Source organism: Lactuca serriola, chromosome 2, assembly GCF_051521515.1.
Source record: "Lactuca serriola cultivar US96UC23 chromosome 2, Lser_US96UC23_V15, whole genome shotgun sequence".
Lineage (NCBI taxonomy): Eukaryota > Viridiplantae > Streptophyta > Magnoliopsida > Asterales > Asteraceae > Lactuca > Lactuca serriola.
The window spans coordinates 42,967,482-42,985,363 of NC_136409.1; the positions used below are offsets into that span (position 1 = coordinate 42,967,482).

At 38.6% G+C, this 17,882-nt stretch overlaps 1 protein-coding gene across 1 annotated transcript; it reads left to right on the forward strand.

Moving 5' to 3' along the window:
- The first annotated feature begins 797 nt into the window (after positions 1 to 797).
- Positions 798 to 4,932, forward strand: LOC145086200 (ubiquitin thioesterase otubain-like protein). The gene is made up of 10 exons (XM_079023947.1): positions 798 to 989; positions 1,822 to 2,035; positions 2,402 to 2,467; positions 2,550 to 2,633; positions 2,942 to 3,064; positions 3,301 to 3,353; positions 3,454 to 3,503; positions 4,051 to 4,151; positions 4,228 to 4,526; positions 4,759 to 4,932. Exons 2-9 carry the CDS (start codon positions 1,868 to 1,870, stop codon positions 4,507 to 4,509), a joined length of 927 nt encoding a protein of 308 aa, XP_078880073.1. The 5' UTR covers positions 798 to 989; positions 1,822 to 1,867; the 3' UTR covers positions 4,510 to 4,526; positions 4,759 to 4,932.
- The last annotated feature ends 12,950 nt before the right edge of the window (positions 4,933 to 17,882 follow it).

Below are 17,882 nucleotides of genomic sequence, written 5' to 3' on the forward strand. Positions count from 1 at the left end.
CTTGGGCACGTAGTCCAAAATGCATGTCTCCACTGGCTAGACGAAAATGATAGTAAATTACCGGAGGAACTGAGTATCTTAACCCTTTCATCATGACATCTATATCATGAATATAAACTCTTCTATATCCACCATATCAACATAGTCATAATTCAATCAATGTGATTGATATCTAGAAACTTTGTGAACTCACAATTCTATCTTCAAAACAAGAACAAAAAATAAGTTTCATAGGTGATGATTTCACATAAAAAGTGCAACTTAGTGAGCTAAAATCTAAATACGTACCATATGCCACCCTTGTGTTGAATGATTTGTTTGACAACCTTACGTTCCATATTAGTATATACATTCACTAAGAAACTCACCTAATCGAAGCTCACAACCTATAAATCATATTAGGGTTCTCGACCCTCACTCAATGAAGAAAGAAAGTAAATCGACTTATTGAAAATTAGGGACTATAAATGTGAATGAGACGCGGTAATATTCGTATGGCGTAAAGAGAATACATAGTCTAGTTTATTAATTAAATAAAAGGAAATGACCAAAATATCCTAACTTTGACAAGTCAAACTTATGTTAACGGGGAGAACAAAAAAGGTTAAGACATTAGAGTTTGGACCAAACTTGCAATAAAATAAAAAATTTAAACCTCTGGTCCAAACTTTTTAAACCAAAATAACACTTTTCAACAAACCAAGGGTTATTTTTACAATTTTGTCAATAATATGCAAAAAGATAAATTTATTTTTTATTATAGTGTAATATGTCTTTCCAAACAGTGTAACAAACACGCTTTCTGTTCAACGTGTTTAGAAAGCCGCCCTAACGTCCGTTCATCCATTCATCTTCTTCGCTCAACTGCTCAACTCACAGCTTTCCCCTTTGCACCATCATCTACGCTAACTCACACCTTCATCTTCCCTCGATCTTCTTGCCTTCTCTCGTTCTCTCTCGTTACTAATCTACAGCTAATCACATTCCAGGTTTGTTCTTCCTTAAATCCAACTGAAATTAGGGTTTCTACTTCGTATTTGATTGTTCTATGTGCAATTGTGGAGACTTCAGTTTTTAATCGAAGTTACGGAAGCTCGGAATTTTAATTGAATCATCTCAATGCATCAGTAATGACAGCGAGAAATTGTCCTCTACGTATGCAATTTACGCTTTGCTTCGTTCGTTTACCAGTTCTGTTTACTTCTTTCAAAACTTAAGAAGAAAATGTAGATGTTCCTAGTATTTTGGGTTCAATTATTCGATGATGCATTGTAACAAGATGAAATGTGGAATCAATTGCTTAGGAATGTGATGCCAATCTAATATTTACTGTTTTTGCGACTCAAAATTCTCCTGAAACTGTAGAGATTCATATGATTAGATGAAGTAACAGTTCTCAAACAATTTAAGAACACATTCGACAAGAACAAGAGTGAAGTCAATCGCTAATGGTGGTTTATGCCGTTTGGCTGTGATATATTCATATTTTCGTCTTCTTTTAGTTGCTTCTTTGGGATGCATCACTCATAGAGGCTTCATGTTTCAGTGTTCTACTTGTCTTCTTGTTCAATAATCAGGATGACTTCTTTGAAAGTAGTATGCTTAGTTTTGTCTTGTGTGTTATCTTCTAAGTTGATTACAACTTGATTTGAAAGATGAACCAAATAGTGGTCAAATGTAATTGATTTACCATGTTCCCAAGTCGTCTACCTCTTGCATATATGTTTAACTGCCTTCTTAGCTAAATATAATCATCCTTCTTGATTCACATAAGGGCAGAATTAACCTAATCATCTTCTTACCTATTCTAAATCTCAACAGGCTCTTTGGGAAAGTGAGATCTCATCTAATTCTTCACCTGAAATAGATGGAGAACCAGGATGAAATCCCAGTGGAACCAGAAACGGAATCCTCAACATTCATCTCTGCTTATGAAGCTGATGATTGGTCCAATTACAAGGACAGTGATGTTATGCTACAACAATCTGCAATATTTGAAGAGGATGCAGCCAAGTCTCCGTTTGTTGGTGATAAGGTAATAGGAAATAAACGCTTCAAAGATTGAGTTTAAGAAATAGCAACATACTTTCATTGCATTTCTTTTGATTGTACTTTGGAAAATCTATCCATTTATAGCAATGTCATTCAAATTCAAAGCAAGTTTCACCACTATAATTGGGTATATTCAAAGCAATGTCATTCAAATGGAAGTGCAATGCTTTATAAAAGGATAGATCTTTTAAAAGAAGTAAAGTAATAAAAAGAAGTGAAAGTAGGATACTATAGTACACAATTATATGAAAGTATGTTGCTATCTATTATATTTAGTCTTTTTTTTTTTTAAGAAATGAAAGTAGGATGCTAATGCTATAGTGAAATACTTCATTTGATGTCAATGTAGGAACCTCTCTCTTCATTGGAAGCTGAGTATAAGTCTGGAAGCCCCATTTTACTGGAGAAAATTAAGGTTTTCTTTTTATTTTTTTACTTTAGCTTTTTTGCATTCCATGTTGACCTTTTCTTTTTTGAATTATTTATATTCAACTTAGGTGCTGAGTGAACAATATGCTGCCATCAGAAGAACACGTGGAGATGGGAACTGTTTCTTTCGGAGCTTTATGTTCTCTTACCTTGTATGTTGCATTCATTCATTTATTTATTTATTTTATTTGTTTTTGTGTGTGTGTGTGTTACAGCATCCTACTTTCATTTATTTCTATTAAAGCATTGTATTATAAAAAATCTTTCCAATTGTAATCCATATTAGATGCCATTGCTATAAATGGGAAGATTTTTTTAAAGTAAGAAATGGAAGTATGATGCTATAATAAGTTAATAACCATATCAATGAAAGTATTTTCAAAACCCTTTTTTGAATATTTTGGTGGGATATTTATAGCTGATTTTTGAACATTTGTTCTTTTTCTTTTTTACATTAAAGGAACATATACTTGAATCACAAGACATAGCTGAGGTTGAGCGCATTAAAACAAATGTAGAAAAATGCAAAAAGACTCTTCAGGGCTTAGGCTATGCTGATTTTACATTTGAAGATTTTTTCGCAGTAAGTGGTTCTTTCATATTAATTCCTTCTTCTCTGATGATTAATAAATAAATATATTTAATAAAAAGACAATGATCTTTGTCTAGACCATTATACCCTTGAATTGTATTCACAAGATTTTACATTATTTTGTTGCTATTGATAAGAATTATAGATATTAGACTAATAACTAAAACATATTTGATCTTTGTTTTTTTGTATTCAATTTTGTAATATTTTATATTTGTGTCGAGCAGTTGTTCATTGAGCAGCTTGAAAGTGTTGTTACAGGGAATGAAGCTCCTATAAGGTTCAGATCCTAAATTGTTTACAGATTTTAATTTTGATTAAAAAAGTAAACCAAAATGCCTATTTGAAATCATGAATTTTTATAAATCTTTTGTTTTCAGTCATGATGAGCTCATAGTTAGAAGTCGCGATCAGTCTGTATCCGATTATGGTAAGTAGAGTAATTTTCATTTTTCGTCCCTGAGTATAGCTGTTTTTTGCAATTTTGGTCCCCAAAAAGTTCTCTTATAATTTTCTTCCTTATTTGAGGTTCTAGTAACTTTTTTGGTTCTTGTTACAAGTAAAGTGACTATTTTTGCAATTTTGGTCCTAAAAAATGCAGTCATCAACATTACAAAAACCTCAAATAAGGATCAAAATTGAAAAAATTTGCTATTCTTGGGGACTAAAAATGCAACTTACTCAAAAAAGTATAGCAATTCTATTTTTACTTTGTGCTTTTGTCACACAAGCTTTCTAGAGCCATATTCAACTTTGAGGACGACGAGGGCATTTTCGTCTTTTTGCACAGACGAGATCGAGTCTACGTCCCATGTTTTTGAGTAGGACAAAAGAAATTGCATTTTTTTTTGTCTCATTCACATCAATCCCAGTCCCAATCCAATATACACTAAACACAGTACAACCTGTTTTGTGACCTGTGTCTGTCTTGTTCTGTACTGTCCTGTCATGTCCTGACAAAAGCTGCTGTTGTCCAGTTGTGATGTTTTTCAGGTTTGTGACCTCCGGCGAAATAAGGAAACGCTCGGAATTTTTCGAACCATTCATATTCGGTTTAGCAAACTTAACCGTTGAGCAGGTTTGTGATTTGAAAAAAAAAAAAATAAAAAAAGAAAATAAAAAAAATCTAATAACCATTTTTAAATGTTGTATAGTTTTGCAAGACATCAGTGGAACCAATGGGTGAAGAAAGCGACCACGTCCACATTACAGCATTGTCTGACGCGTTGGGGGTACCGATTCGTGTTGTGTATCTTGATCGTAGCTCTTGTGACACCGGGGGCATAAGCGTAAATCACCATGATTTTGTTCCAGCCTCTGATGACAATGACACATCATCAAGTGCTGCAGGGGGCTCTGACCCAAACCCAAACCCAATCCCATTCATTGTCTTGTTGTACCGACCGGGTCATTATGACATACTGTACAGAAAGTGAAACTCTCGTGTATTCTGGTAAACTCCTCCCTCTTCTTGGTATAGTTGTACTGTGTTTGGATTGCATTGGACTCTGACATACCTAAAAAAAACAGTGTGCCATTTTTGTCCTATTCTAAAAGGTGCGTTAGAGACTCTAAAGAGATAAAAAGTTGCAACTTTTTATCACAGCGAAATAGGTGAGATGAAATTGGTGTTAAGGAAGGTGGTTTTAGGGTGGAGTTTGGAACTAATAATGAAGTTATTGTAGGTAATAATAATAGGGCGTGGATGAAGAGCTGAAGGGGAGTTGGGAGTTAGGGTTTGAAAACGTTTGTTTTTACATTTTGTAAGTGAATACAAGGTGTTAACGTTTTCTTGATGAGATAAACGAACGTGTTGGCATTTGGTCTTATATTCATATTAACCCAGGCTTTTACTTTCACTTTCATTTTCACTTTCACCTTCACCTACATCGTAACAAGTAATTATTTTTCTATTGTTCATTAGACTATAGACGGAGTGGGTGTGCCAAACCCACTCGCCAAGGGGGCTCTTCAAGCCGAAGGTGCTGGTGGAGGGACCCCTTTGACTAGCTTTGACCAAGACTTGACCACCTTGACTAGCTTTGACCAATATTTTATACATTTAAACTCATTTTTTTTAAAAATAAAACTAGCATTTTATAAAAAAAATTCAAAATTTCTTCCGAATATGTTTGTTCATATCGTTCTATCATCTAGAAAGGTCATTAGGGCTGTAAACGAACCGAACGAACACGAACATGGCTTGTTTATATTCGTTCGTTTAAGTTAGCCGAACAAATGAATGAACACGAACGGATAAACGAACAAGTTTTCTTGTTCATATTCTTTCGTTTAACAAATTGTATTGTTCATGTTCGTTCGTTTATGTTTATGAACAAATGAACATAAATGAACATGTTCCAAACCCAAACCCAAACTAGTTTCCAAATCCAACTCGAACACGATCCCACATTTAACCTTTTGAGACGGTTCCTGAAACTCAAATTGTTTCACAACCAAATTTCCAAGCTGAACCATGACACTTGTATGACAAAGATACCGATTCTTCCGACGAGGGGCCCATGTCACAAGCTGAACCGACGAGGGGCCCATGTCACAAGATAAATAAACATAATTTAAACATATGTAAACATAAATGAACATATGATATAGGTAATGTAATTAAATACAATTAAACATATATGAACATAAAAGGAATTTATATGGACGAACATAAACAAAAGTAAACAAGCAACATAAATGAACGTTCACGAACACAATTGAACGAATGAGACTATTGTTTATGTTCGTTCGTTTAACTAAACGAACGGAAATTTGTGTTCATATTCGTTAATTTATTAAATAAACGAATATAAACGAACTTTCCACCGAACGGTTCACGAACAGTTCGTTGATCGTTCAGTTCGTTTACAGCCCTATTTATGTTTCCAACATCGTAACGTTTTCCAAACCCAAACCCAAACTAGTTTCCAAATTTGATTGTTTCACAATCAAATTTTCAAACCGAACCATGACACTTGTATGACAAAGATACTGATTCTTCCGACGAGGGGCTCATGTCACAAGCTGAACCGACGAGAAGTCCATGCTTAGAAGAAGCAAATCGTCCGAAACAACCCATAGTCAATCTTCTGATGGCATGTAAATATATATTGTAATAGATTCCTCTCCAAGAGAGAGAGGGAGGGAGGGAAGGAGAAGACTCCAATACATATAACAACTTATATGACCGTGTTGCATCGATGTGAGATATACTAACACTCCCCTTAGAGTCGGAGGCTTGATGAGGATAGACATGGATGTGCTGAGCCATGGGGTGTGGGAGATCAGCTCTGATACCATGTAAATATATATGGAGCTAAAGATTTCTCTCCAAAAGAACCCTTGTGGAGAAAATGTGGACTCTAACATATATAGTCATTTATAAGACCGTCTCGTACTGATATGAGATACACTAACATAACCATGTTGGGTTTGACCTCAACACCGCCGACCATATGAAGTGTCATCTCGTCCTATGAGAATAGATAACGCAAAAAAGAAGCTCAAAAGTGTTGTTTGTTCATCTAGTAACATTGAGGTCATGAAGGAGTTTTAAGATTGGAACACTAAAATCGACAAAATCTTGGAGGTAGATGAAATCAAACAAAAAATAGGAGCACTAAAACTCTTTGATGAAAGACGAATCGAATTTGTCCGAGGAGACTCGGATTGCAAAGGTAAAGACGGATCTACCCAAAAATTTTAATATGACGAAGTAGTTTATTAAGTCATATTTTAAAGTTTAGTATTAAATCATATTTTTATGTTTGAAGTCATTTATTAAGTTATATTTTAAGTCATTTGTTAAATTGTGTTTTTAGTTAATATAGTTGTTAAAAAGATAAGCAGAATTAATAATTATATATAAAAAGTGATATGTCATGATAATCACACCACCATTCACTAATATCATGTTTAGGTGACATGTAAAAAAAGGTATGTTGCAACATGTTATGCACACCACTATTCTCTATAATCTTAAATAATATATATTTTTCTTATTTGCCAACCAGGTCGACAACTTTTTATTTTATTTTTGTATTGAATAGTTATTATCCTTACAACTTTTATAATATTGAAGACATACAAGAAACTGTTTTTATATGATGCATGTATATAATTATTTTTATATTAAATATTAGACACATTTTACTTGTAATTTTTATGTTAAGTAACATAAACACTAGCACTTGATGATCGGATTTCAAAACTTTGGTTACTAAAAATCATATAATAAAATAATTATTTCTTCAGAATCCATTATAAATAAATCATCCATATTAATAAACGGATTTTGCGCAATACCTTTGCCTAACAAAATTATTTTATAATAGGGTGTCACTATGCAAATTTTTTTCTTAATAGTTTTGTATAACAAAATTCAGTGGGAGGTCTAGAATAAAAAACTACGTGATTCTCTAACAGATTTCAATCAGACCGGTTCAAAAGAAAATCCGTTTCAATCGGGTCGGTACCACAAAAAAAAAAGGTGAATTGATGTACTTATTGGATCCGTCGGGACTGACGGGGCTCGAACCCGCAACGTCCCCCTTGACAGGGCGGTGCTGTTGCCTATTGAATTACAATCCCAGGGAAATAAGAAGAGATCTAACAGAAGCAACATTTATAAAAGTTGGTGGTGAAAGAACCGAACCAAATCAGTATTTCATTATTTTTTTTACTAAAACCAGCTTATATGGATAGTAAGTTGGAAGCATGAAAAAGGAAACAACTATTTATAATGGAAAGTTGCTTCACAACTTTCTTCAGGGAGTCGATGAGTGATTCTTTGAGTCGATGAGTGATTCTTTGACACCAAAAAAAATATAATATTCTTTCGATTGTCTACGGTTTATATCACTCTTTTTCATCAGTTTAGTTTTTTTGTCAAACATATTAATGTAGGTCTTTCAAAATATTTAAAAAGTATGTCCTAAATATTTTTTAAATATAACTTATTGTAACATTTTAAAATTTGGATAGGTCAAAGTGACCTAGCTTAACATTAGCTAGCCTCGCCCGTATAAGAGATTGATATAATATTGATGCATTTTTAAAATAAGATTTTTTTTTATATAAAATAAAACAATTTGCAGTATAAAACATAATTAAGACTTCTCGGAATAATATACAATTTTAAAAATTAATGATTAAAATGAAATTTTCAAAAAAAATTTCATTTCACATCTTCACCAAGCATTGGCAGAGGTTCCGGGATAACCCAAAACATAAATACGTAATTACCTTGTTTTTTCTTTTTATCGTTTGTATTTTCTTTTTAAAAAACAACAACAAATGCCAGCCACTCAGCTACCTTGAAAACAACAACAAATGCCAGCCACTCAGCTACCTTGAATCCTTTTGCAGGAGTTTCTTAATTAAAGAAATTTAAAATGTAAAAACAAAAAACCTTTTTAATTTGTTTTTCATGACCATTATATAAAATGTCTTATATATGATTGCTTAAAAAATTATCTTAAGCACCAAATCATTGAAAAAACTCAAAGCAAGAGATGCTAATTAACCTAGCTAAGGGAATGTATGGCAGAATCTTAATTTTTAAGAGATTTGATTTTTTATGAGGGTTTGAATTTTGAAGATCTGAATTTTATCATGTTTTTTGGTTGAAATCTTTCAATTGTTGTGTTGAAAAATAAAAATGATCATTTTACAATAGGAGGAGCTGTACGATCATGCCTTGGTCTTGCCTCGATCCCCTGATGTACCTGTAACAATAAACTAAAACTGTAAGCCCGAAAGCTTAGTGAGTTACCCCCAAAATACCGATACACATACAATCCACATAGCAATATCAACATTAACATATCATATCAATCAAAACAGAACAGCATGCAATGGGTCCACAACTCTTCAAGCTGGACTACCCTCTGGGCCCTCAGTACGAGTCTGGAATGCCTACCGGTCCCTCAGCTCGTATCTGGAATGTCATCGAGCCCTCAGTACGATTCTGGAATGCCTACTGGGCCCTCAGCTCGTATCTGGAATGCCATTGAGCCCTCAGTACGAGTCTGGAATGCCTACCGGGCCCTCAGCTGGTATTTGGAATGCTCCCAAGTCCTAAGTATGAGTCTGGAATGCCTACCGGGCCCTCAACACATATCTGGAATACTCTAGGGTTTGTTGGCTACCGCACGAAGCAGTACAACCTCAACCCATCCCACATAACATGTCGACATGTATCATGACTAATGCACGTACATATAATCATACAATATCACAGGAAGTCCTACAGATCTACCCGAATAGCATATCAGCTAGCATTCATCAATAACTCAACTCAACATAACAATAACTACTAGGATGTCAAATCCAATGGGCCGGCCTTGGTGCCTTAGACCCCTTAGCATAGTGAGGATAACTCACCTCGTAGATGTCAGCTCGGTAAATAACTCACAGCTCTCCGATCACTTGTCAAAGACTCCACCACCTATTACCATAATACGAACATGCTCATAAGTCTTCATCCTCACAGAGTACTTCATAACCCAACTAGTTAACCATGTTCAAAGTCAAAGTCCTTAGTCAAGGTCAACAGTCCATGTCGACCTTAACTCGTCGAGTACCCTCGGCTACTCGCCGAGTTCCTTGAAATCCTTACCCACTCGCCGAGTCACCGGGGTGACTCGTCGAGTTCCCACGATTCTCGATTGAGGTCCTATGGCCACCCATCGAGTTTTCTTCTAGTAACACATCGATACACACGCATTCCTAACTTGGGGAAAACTCATCTGACTCGCCGATTTGTTCATGCAACTCGTCGAGTCTATGGCAATCTTCATCGGACTCGCCGAGTTGTTTATCCAACTCGTCGAGCCCACGGCTATCTTCATATGTGATAGCTTCATTTTATTTACTTCTTTTTATAGTTTATTTTAGTACATTTCATTCGCATTTTAGTTAACTTCCATGCATATTTTCCCTTTTGTTATTTTTATGACCATTTCGGGGTACTTTCTAGTTTCTTGAGCATTATTGCAGATTTTCTTGGAAACTAGCGGGGCGGCACTCTTGGGAGGCGATTGGGCTTGAAAGGAATTGGGGATTTCGTGCTTGATGGCTATGAAGGTGACTCATGGGGTAGACTTGTCAATTACTTGAAGGCTTGGAAGAATTGAGCTTTAAATTTGAAAGACGCGAGATAATTCTTGAGTGTGTAAGATCAATATTTGGGAGTTTGCGGAAGTTTAGAGTGATGTGGATAGACAAATTGGGCTTTAATTGAAGATATATTGAAGAAAAATGGGCTAGGAGTTGATTGGATTCGAACTGGGCCAATGGATTAGCTGTGGGGGCCCAAAACTTGAAGAAGCCCAAAATTACCCGTCAGAGCCCGCGGTCCGCGTAAGATTCCCCGCGGCCCGCGTGGGTTCCTGACTAGGGCAATTTCGGGATTTTGCTAAGAGCTCTATTTTGGGAAGTTTGGTGTGCCTCTTTAGCCTAATCTTGAAGGTCCGATTTGGAGACTTTCTCTCTGGAGTTTGGAGCACTTTTGGAGGCCAAGAACACTTGAAGAATATCTTCTTTTCATCTCTTGAATCTTGTCAAATGTTTGGTACAATCTTATCTAACTTTGTTCATTTGAGTTTAGCCATGCTTGGCTAAACAAATCTTGGTTGACTTTTTGTTGAATCTTTTGAACTTTTGTTGGATGTTGAAGAATCCATGAACTTGTTCTTAAATCTTTATGGAATTGTTTTGTGTTTTATCATATTATCACTACTAGTATGTTTTTATTCATGAGTTTAAATATGTTTGTGGTGATTAGTTGGCTAATTTCTTGATTAAGTAAATGATCCTCAAATTAGCAAGCAACAAATGATTTTTGTGTTGTTTTTGCTTCACACAATCATAAAAACATTTCCTCCAACATGGTGGTGAAAGCATTTGACCCCTCTTGGATTTGGTGACTTTTTGGTTCTTAATGCTAGTTGACTTTCACTAATTACATGCTATTTGGAATTAGTGACTTTGACTAAGGAAATTGTTATGAGCTTCTCTAGCCATTTCAACAATTAAGAAAAGTCTAGGTAATCTCAAGCTCCTTGGATTGCTATAGCCAAATTAAGGATTTAAATCAAAGTATTGCACCATTGGATTCTAATGATATGTTCATCAAAAGTCAAAGTGAGGAAACTTTAAGTCAACCATCTCTCCTTTATTGATTTTACATTAAACTCTTATTTTTGTTGCATTTGTCTATTTAAATCATAGTTAATTCTAGTTTGTTTCAAGTATTTCAAAACATCAAAACCCCCCATTTTATTTTTATTGTCATTTTACAAGTATTTTTACAAAGAGATTTTTCATAGAGTTATAAATTGAACCAATCTCCGTGGATTCGATCCCTTTACCACTATACACTATTTTAGTGTGTAATATTTAGGGTTATTATTTGTGTTGGCCTCGACAACCACCAATATGACTCGCCGAGTTCCTTTAGTCCTTAAGCCATACAGATCCATTTTAAGCCATGCAATGGCTCCAAATTATAGATCCAAGCTCCCAGGGCATGCCTTTCACGTAAAGTTGCAAACTTTACGTGCATGCATGGCTAAAAAGGTTCTTAATGCCAAAACTAAGCTCTTAATGGGTTTCATGCACAAGGGGGGTCTCATTCACGACAAAGACAAGAACTTTATGAATCTAGAACTCGGGAAAGGTCCAGATCTGAAGTTACAATTTCAGATCTAGCTCATGTCTTGCAATATCACCTTACTCAAACCATAAAACCCTAGATTTCCACCATATGAGATCTAGAAGGACAAGAGATAAAGATGTCGACTTGATACCTTCAATGGGTGCTAACTGAGGCAGATTTTGGATTTCCCACTCCTTCCTTGCTCCTATCCCTTTGTTCTCCCAGTTCTTCCTCCCACAAGCCCCCTTCCAAGCTTACAATACATGGTTAGGGTTTTTCTATGAGTTCTTACTGACTGCAAGGAGGCCAAATGAGGCTTATGCTTCCTTAAATAGAGGGCAGAATCCGGGACTTAGGGTTTCTTCTGCCAGCTCCTACTCGTCGAGTCCCTCTATGGAATCGGCGAGCAGATCACTAATTTTGCGGTCCCGCGTCGACGCTACTTGACAAGTAGGGCATCCTTTACTCGTTGAGTAGGGCTTAAAACTAAATAAATTCTTAATAATTTAATACCTGGGAATCGGGGCATTACACACAATGCCGACCCATTATGTTTATGTTTATGTTTACGTATAGAAGGAAGACCCAGGGGGTTAGCCCTAGGCTATTATTGTTACACGTTCCGGGTTACGATCTGATGTCGGGCAAGGCCCGAGGAATGTTAGGATGCTAGAGGTCTTTGAGATTCTTGCATGTGTCAGTACGATAGGTTCTAGACCAAGAGTCTGATGTCGGGGTAAGCCCGAAGTATGATAGATAATAGTATGTCTCCGGACCAGGGGTCCGATGCCGAGGTAATCCCGAGGAAGATTCTTATGATGTATGTTAGATTATACTTGTTGTCTACGTGATACTTGTATGTGCCTGGTAGGGAGGTGAGTATGGGCGAGGTCCCGTATCTCATCACTAGCTGAGTATGGATGGGGTTCCATATCTCGACGTTAGCAGAGTGGGGGCGAGGCCCGTGATAGGAAGGATGTGAGTGTGGGCCGGGGCCCGTATCTCACTACTAGTAGGAGCATGGATGAGGTTCCACTACTTCAGTAGCAGATCAAGGGCGAGGCCCAAGTTAGGCGATGCCTTAGATCAGGGTACAGTTAGAGTATGCTGGGGTGAGCTCGATGTCGGGGTTTAGCTCGATGCAGTTTATATGTTCCCAAACTTCGGTCCGATGTCGGGGCGGTCCTAAAAAGTAGTTAAGTATGCGTGATGTCTTTGTGATTCATGCATGTTATATGATATGTGTCAAGTGTTCCGGGCTTCGGTCCGATACCGGGGCAAGCCCGATGTATGTTAGATAGTATACTATGTATTATGTGTTATGGGGCAAGCCCGATGTAGATTATGTGATTATGTTATGTGTTATGATATATGTTATGCTGTGCATGTGCTAGGGTGAGCCCGATGCCGGGGTGAGCCCGATTCCCGATGCGGTCGGATGCCGGGGTGAGCCCGATGCCGGGTAAGCCGATGCCAGGATTCGTCCCGATGCAGTTGGGAGTAGTCCCAGAGTTATGTTATTTGTTATATGTGCTTTGTATGGTATGTAGTAGGTCGGGGAACTCACTAAGCTTCGTGTTTACGGTTGTCGGTTTTGGTTTCAGGTACTTCCGGTAGCGGAGGGAAGAGCTCGGGATGATCGCATGACACCCACCAAAGAGTTTAGCCTGGGATGTTTACTCAGATAAAATCAACAAGTCTTTTGAAAAGATACTATGAATTGTTATATAACCCTTTTAGTACGATTGAAATGATTTAACATTTATGATTTACTAATGTTTTAAAAAGAAATTTTTGGTCATGATTTTGTAACATCCAGGTTCCCAGGTATTCTGTTTTAATCATTTATTTTGAGTTAAAGAGAGGGACTCGACGAGTTGACGCCTAGACTCGTCGAGTAGGATCGCGATTTGCTGACTGGATTAATGAATGGACTCGACGAGTCGGCAAGGCTCGCCGAGTCCGTGCTGGTGGCAGAAACCCTAAACCTTTGGGCCTGTGCCTTATTTAAGGGTCTTTATAGCCCTCATTTGTGGCTACCAGTCCATAGAGAGAAACCCTAGAGAGCTTGAGCAAGTTGTGTGTGAGAGAAAGCTATTTTGATCCATTGTTGGTGTTGTTTTGCAATAAGAAGGTGTTTCCAGCAAGAGAAAGTCAAGGCGGTTGCTATTCTATTGTTTTCAAGCTTGGATCTCCATTGTTGAGGTAGTAATTCGACCCTTTCTTCTATTTAGCTTAAGATCCTTGAATCTAGGGGTTTCTATACCCTTTTATTGGCTTGAATTGATGAGTATGTTGTCCCTTTGAGTGTTATACTCTAGATCTGGACCTTTAGAGGTCTAGAGAGCCTTATCTTTCCTGCTTTATGTTGTTCCATGGAAGAAATGAACTTAGGTTGCCATTTTAGAAATGAATTCATCAAAAGGAGCTCAATGTGTGTTGCATGAACGTAAAGGTCGGACCTTTACGTGATTATTGGGTATGGGAAGGTCAGATCTATAGGATAGAGAAGCAGATCTGACCTCAGAAGGTCATTTGAGTGTTGCCATGGAAGCAACTCGCCGAGTTCATAAGAGGATTCGACGATTCGAGTCGAGGTTTCCCTGCGATTCGTGACAGAAGTAACCCGTCGAGTGGAGGATGACTCGACGTGCCAAGTAAGGATTAGAAGGACTTAGAGGACCCGCGTGGACTCGCCGATTCGCCCATGTGCACTCGACGAGTCTGGTCAAAGTTTGACCGTTGACTAGAGTTGACTTTTAGGGTCTAGTCAATGTTTGGACTTGTGAGCCATTGGAGGGGTAAAATGGTCTTTTACCCATCTGAGAGAACTTAGAGAGGGAATAGCCTAGCCTTTGAGAGTCGTATTGATTAGAATAAATATTTTATGTGATTAGGCGGAGGCTAGATCAGTATTTCTGAGTTCGAGATTTACCGAGTTACCCGAGGTGTTGTTGTTTTGATCCATTGTTGGTGTTGTTTTGCAATAAGAAGGTGTTTCCAGCAAGAGAAAGTCAAGGCGGTTGCTATTCTATTGTTTTCAAGCTTGGATCTCCATTGTTGAGGTAGTAATTCGACCCCTTCTTCTATTTAGCTTAAGATCCTTGAATCTAGGGGTTTCTATACCCTTTTATTGGCTTGAATTGATGAGTATGTTGTCCCTTTGAGTGTTATACTCTAGATCTAGACCTTTAGAGGTCCAGAGAGCCTTATCCTTCCTGCTTTATGTTGTTCCATGGAAAAAATGAACTTAAGTTGCCATTTTAGAAATGAATTCATCAAAAAGGGCTCAATGTGTGTTGCATGAACGTAAAGGTCGGACCTTTACGTGATTATTGGGTATGGGAAGGTCAGATCTATAGGATAGAGAAGCAGATCTGACCTCAGAAGGTCATTTGAGTGTTGCCATGGAAGCAACTCGCCGAGTTCGTAAGAGGACTCGACGAGTCGAGTCGAGGTTGCCCTGCGATTAGTGACAGAAGTAACCCGTCGAGTGGAGGATGACTCGATGTGCCAAGTGAGGCTTAGAAGGACTCAGAGGACCCGCGTGGAATCACCGAGTCGCCCATGTGCACTCGATCAGTCTGTTCAAAGTTTGACCGTTGACTAGAGTTGACTTTTGTCGACTTTTAAGGTCTAGTCAATGTTTGGACTTGTGAGCCATTGGAGGGGTAAAATGGTCTTTTACCCATCTGAGAGAACTTAGAGAGGGAATAGCCTAGCCTTTGAGAGTCGTATTGATTAGAATAATTATTTTATGTGATTAGGCGGAGGCTAGATCAGTATTTCTGAGTTCGAGATTTACCGAGTTACCCGAGGTGAGTCTTCTCACTATACTTTACCTAGAGTGGTAATTAGAGTTATGTGACAGAGTATCTTGTATGATATTTATGTGATTATGATGCACTGCATTATTTCTATGTGATTTATGCTGTGTGTGTTCCAGAGTGTACAGAGTTAGGACCGGAAGGTCCACAGAGTTAGGACCAGAGGGTCCACAGAGTTATAGCCTCGAGTGGCTAATATGTGTTGTATATGGTATTTTGGGGAACTCACTAAGAATTTATGCTTACAGTGTTGTGTGTTGTGTGTTATGTGTTTCAGGTACTAACGAGGACGGTGGGAAGGTGCCGACATGATCCGTACACACTAGGAGCATTTATGCATTTGAGATCTTGGGCTTTGTTTTACTTTGACATCATGTGGTACAATGGATTTATGTGATATTTTATGAATGGAAGTATGTTTTTAAAAAGAAAAATTGTTTTGAAAATTTACGTTGTTACAAGTTGGTATCAGAGCCTTGGTTTGAGGGATTCGGATGTACCTTCGGGTGTATCTAAACTCAAACTAAGGATTTGAGGAAGTTTTTCATAAAAGAAACAATTTTTATAAAAGTAAAAGAATTTGAGAAAAGTGGAAAGAAGCAGTGTGTACGATCAGTCAGCGCCCGAACGGTGATTTCCCAAAATACCCTTACATTAGGTGTTATATGATATTATATGATATGTTATGAATGCTAGTGTGGGCTAGGTATTCATATTAGGACTAGAGTGGCCTGATTTGTGATGCCTTAGCCTAGGAGATTACTGCTGCTCTGAGATGCCTTAGAGTGAATAGGTAGCAGCGAGGAGCGTATGAGAGTTCTGCTGGAGAGTAGCCTATACGTAGTGAGATTAGAGTACGTGTGATCTGGGATCCTAGGAGGAGGACTTGGAGTGAATACTAATGCGGTGTGGACGGTAGTATAAGGGACCGTAGTACTGTAAACAACGGATCAGTGCGTAGTCCAAGTAAGAATCCTTAGGGTACTGAGGAGCAAGTAGGGTTGAGTTATCGAGTGCGAGTATGCTCGAGCGAGTCTTTGATATTTTTATGTTGCATTTCAGAGACATCATGGTTGGGACACGCCACAGACTAGAGACCAGCGGCATGAGTGACGAGGAGCTTCGTCAGATGATCCACGATGAGGTGGCTGCGGCTATCCGCGCAGAGATTCTGGAAATGTTTGGGTCTATCAAGACCACTTTGATTGAGACATTTGACGAGAGATATGCAGCAGTTACTGAGGCTGCAGCCACTGCAGCTACCGCAGTTGTTACTGCTGCTAGACCTCAAGGTGGAGATTCGTTGTTGTTCCGAGAGTTCAGCAACACCAAGCTACCGGAGTTTGATGGGACGCAGGATCCGATTGCTGCGATGAGATGGATTTCTAACATCGAGGGATGCTTCTACACGTGTTCATGTTTGGAGCATCTGAGAGTTTGGTTCGCGCTCAACCAGCTTCGCCTGGGGGCGAAGGACTGGTGGAAGTTTGTGACGGCGCATTTCACTTCTACAGAGCTTGTTGCGGTGATCTGGGAGAGGTTCACCGCTATGTTTCATGATGAGTACATTCTTCCAGTGGAAAGGGAACGGTTGGCCCAAGAATTCCTAACCCTCAAGCAGGGTACTGAATCTGTTACTGTGATCACCAAGATGTTTCACGAGAGGGTGATGTTCTGCCCTGAGCATGTGTCTTCCGAGCAGGCACGCATGAGTCGATATCTGAGCATTTTGAGGAGAGACATCCGCGAATTTGTGGCAAACTCGTCGTACCAGACATTTGCCGATCTTCAGAAAAATGCTCGGAAGAAGGAGATTGAGCTTGAGACTCAGGCTAGGGAGGAGGCGGAGTCTCAGGGGAGGGATCCGCGACCGGCTCAGTCCCAGCCGCCATCCAGGCGGGCGAAGCCCGCCGATTCGAGATAAGGGAACCAGAAGGGCCTCACTTGTGGGAAGTACGGCAAGAGTCATGAGGGGATCTGTCGAGCAGGGTCTTGCTACAAGTGTGGCAAGGAGGGGCACATGGCCAAGGATTTCCCCAAGGGATTTGTAGTTTGTTTTCACTGCAACCAGACTGGACACCGGAAGGCCGAGTGTCCACAGCTGCGGGGGTCGGCACAGGGATCACCGCAGGGATCTACCCCTGTTGCCGTATGAGCTACTGAGGGTTGGCCAGTGAAAGCCAAGGCACCGAAGGCACGAGGGAGAGCCTTCCAGTTGATCGTAGAGGAGGTCCGTGCAGCACCCGATGTCGTGGCTGGTATGTATTCTTTCATTTATTTATATTGAGTTGAGATATTGTGCTTATATATTGATATACGT

What these genes read in the sequence shown, in the direction of transcription:
- LOC145086200 (XM_079023947.1), top strand. Translation starts at nt 1,868, where the DNA reads ATGGAGAACCAGGATGAAATCCCAGTGGAACCAGAAACGGAATCCTCA. An exon ending in CTCCGTTTGTTGGTGATAAG is followed by an intron (nt 2,036 to 2,401) that starts GTAATAGGAAAT and finishes ATGTCAATGTAG; the next exon opens with GAACCTCTCTCTTCATTGGA. An exon ending in GGGAATGAAGCTCCTATAAG is followed by an intron (nt 3,354 to 3,453) that starts GTTCAGATCCTA and finishes TTTTGTTTTCAG; the next exon opens with TCATGATGAGCTCATAGTTA.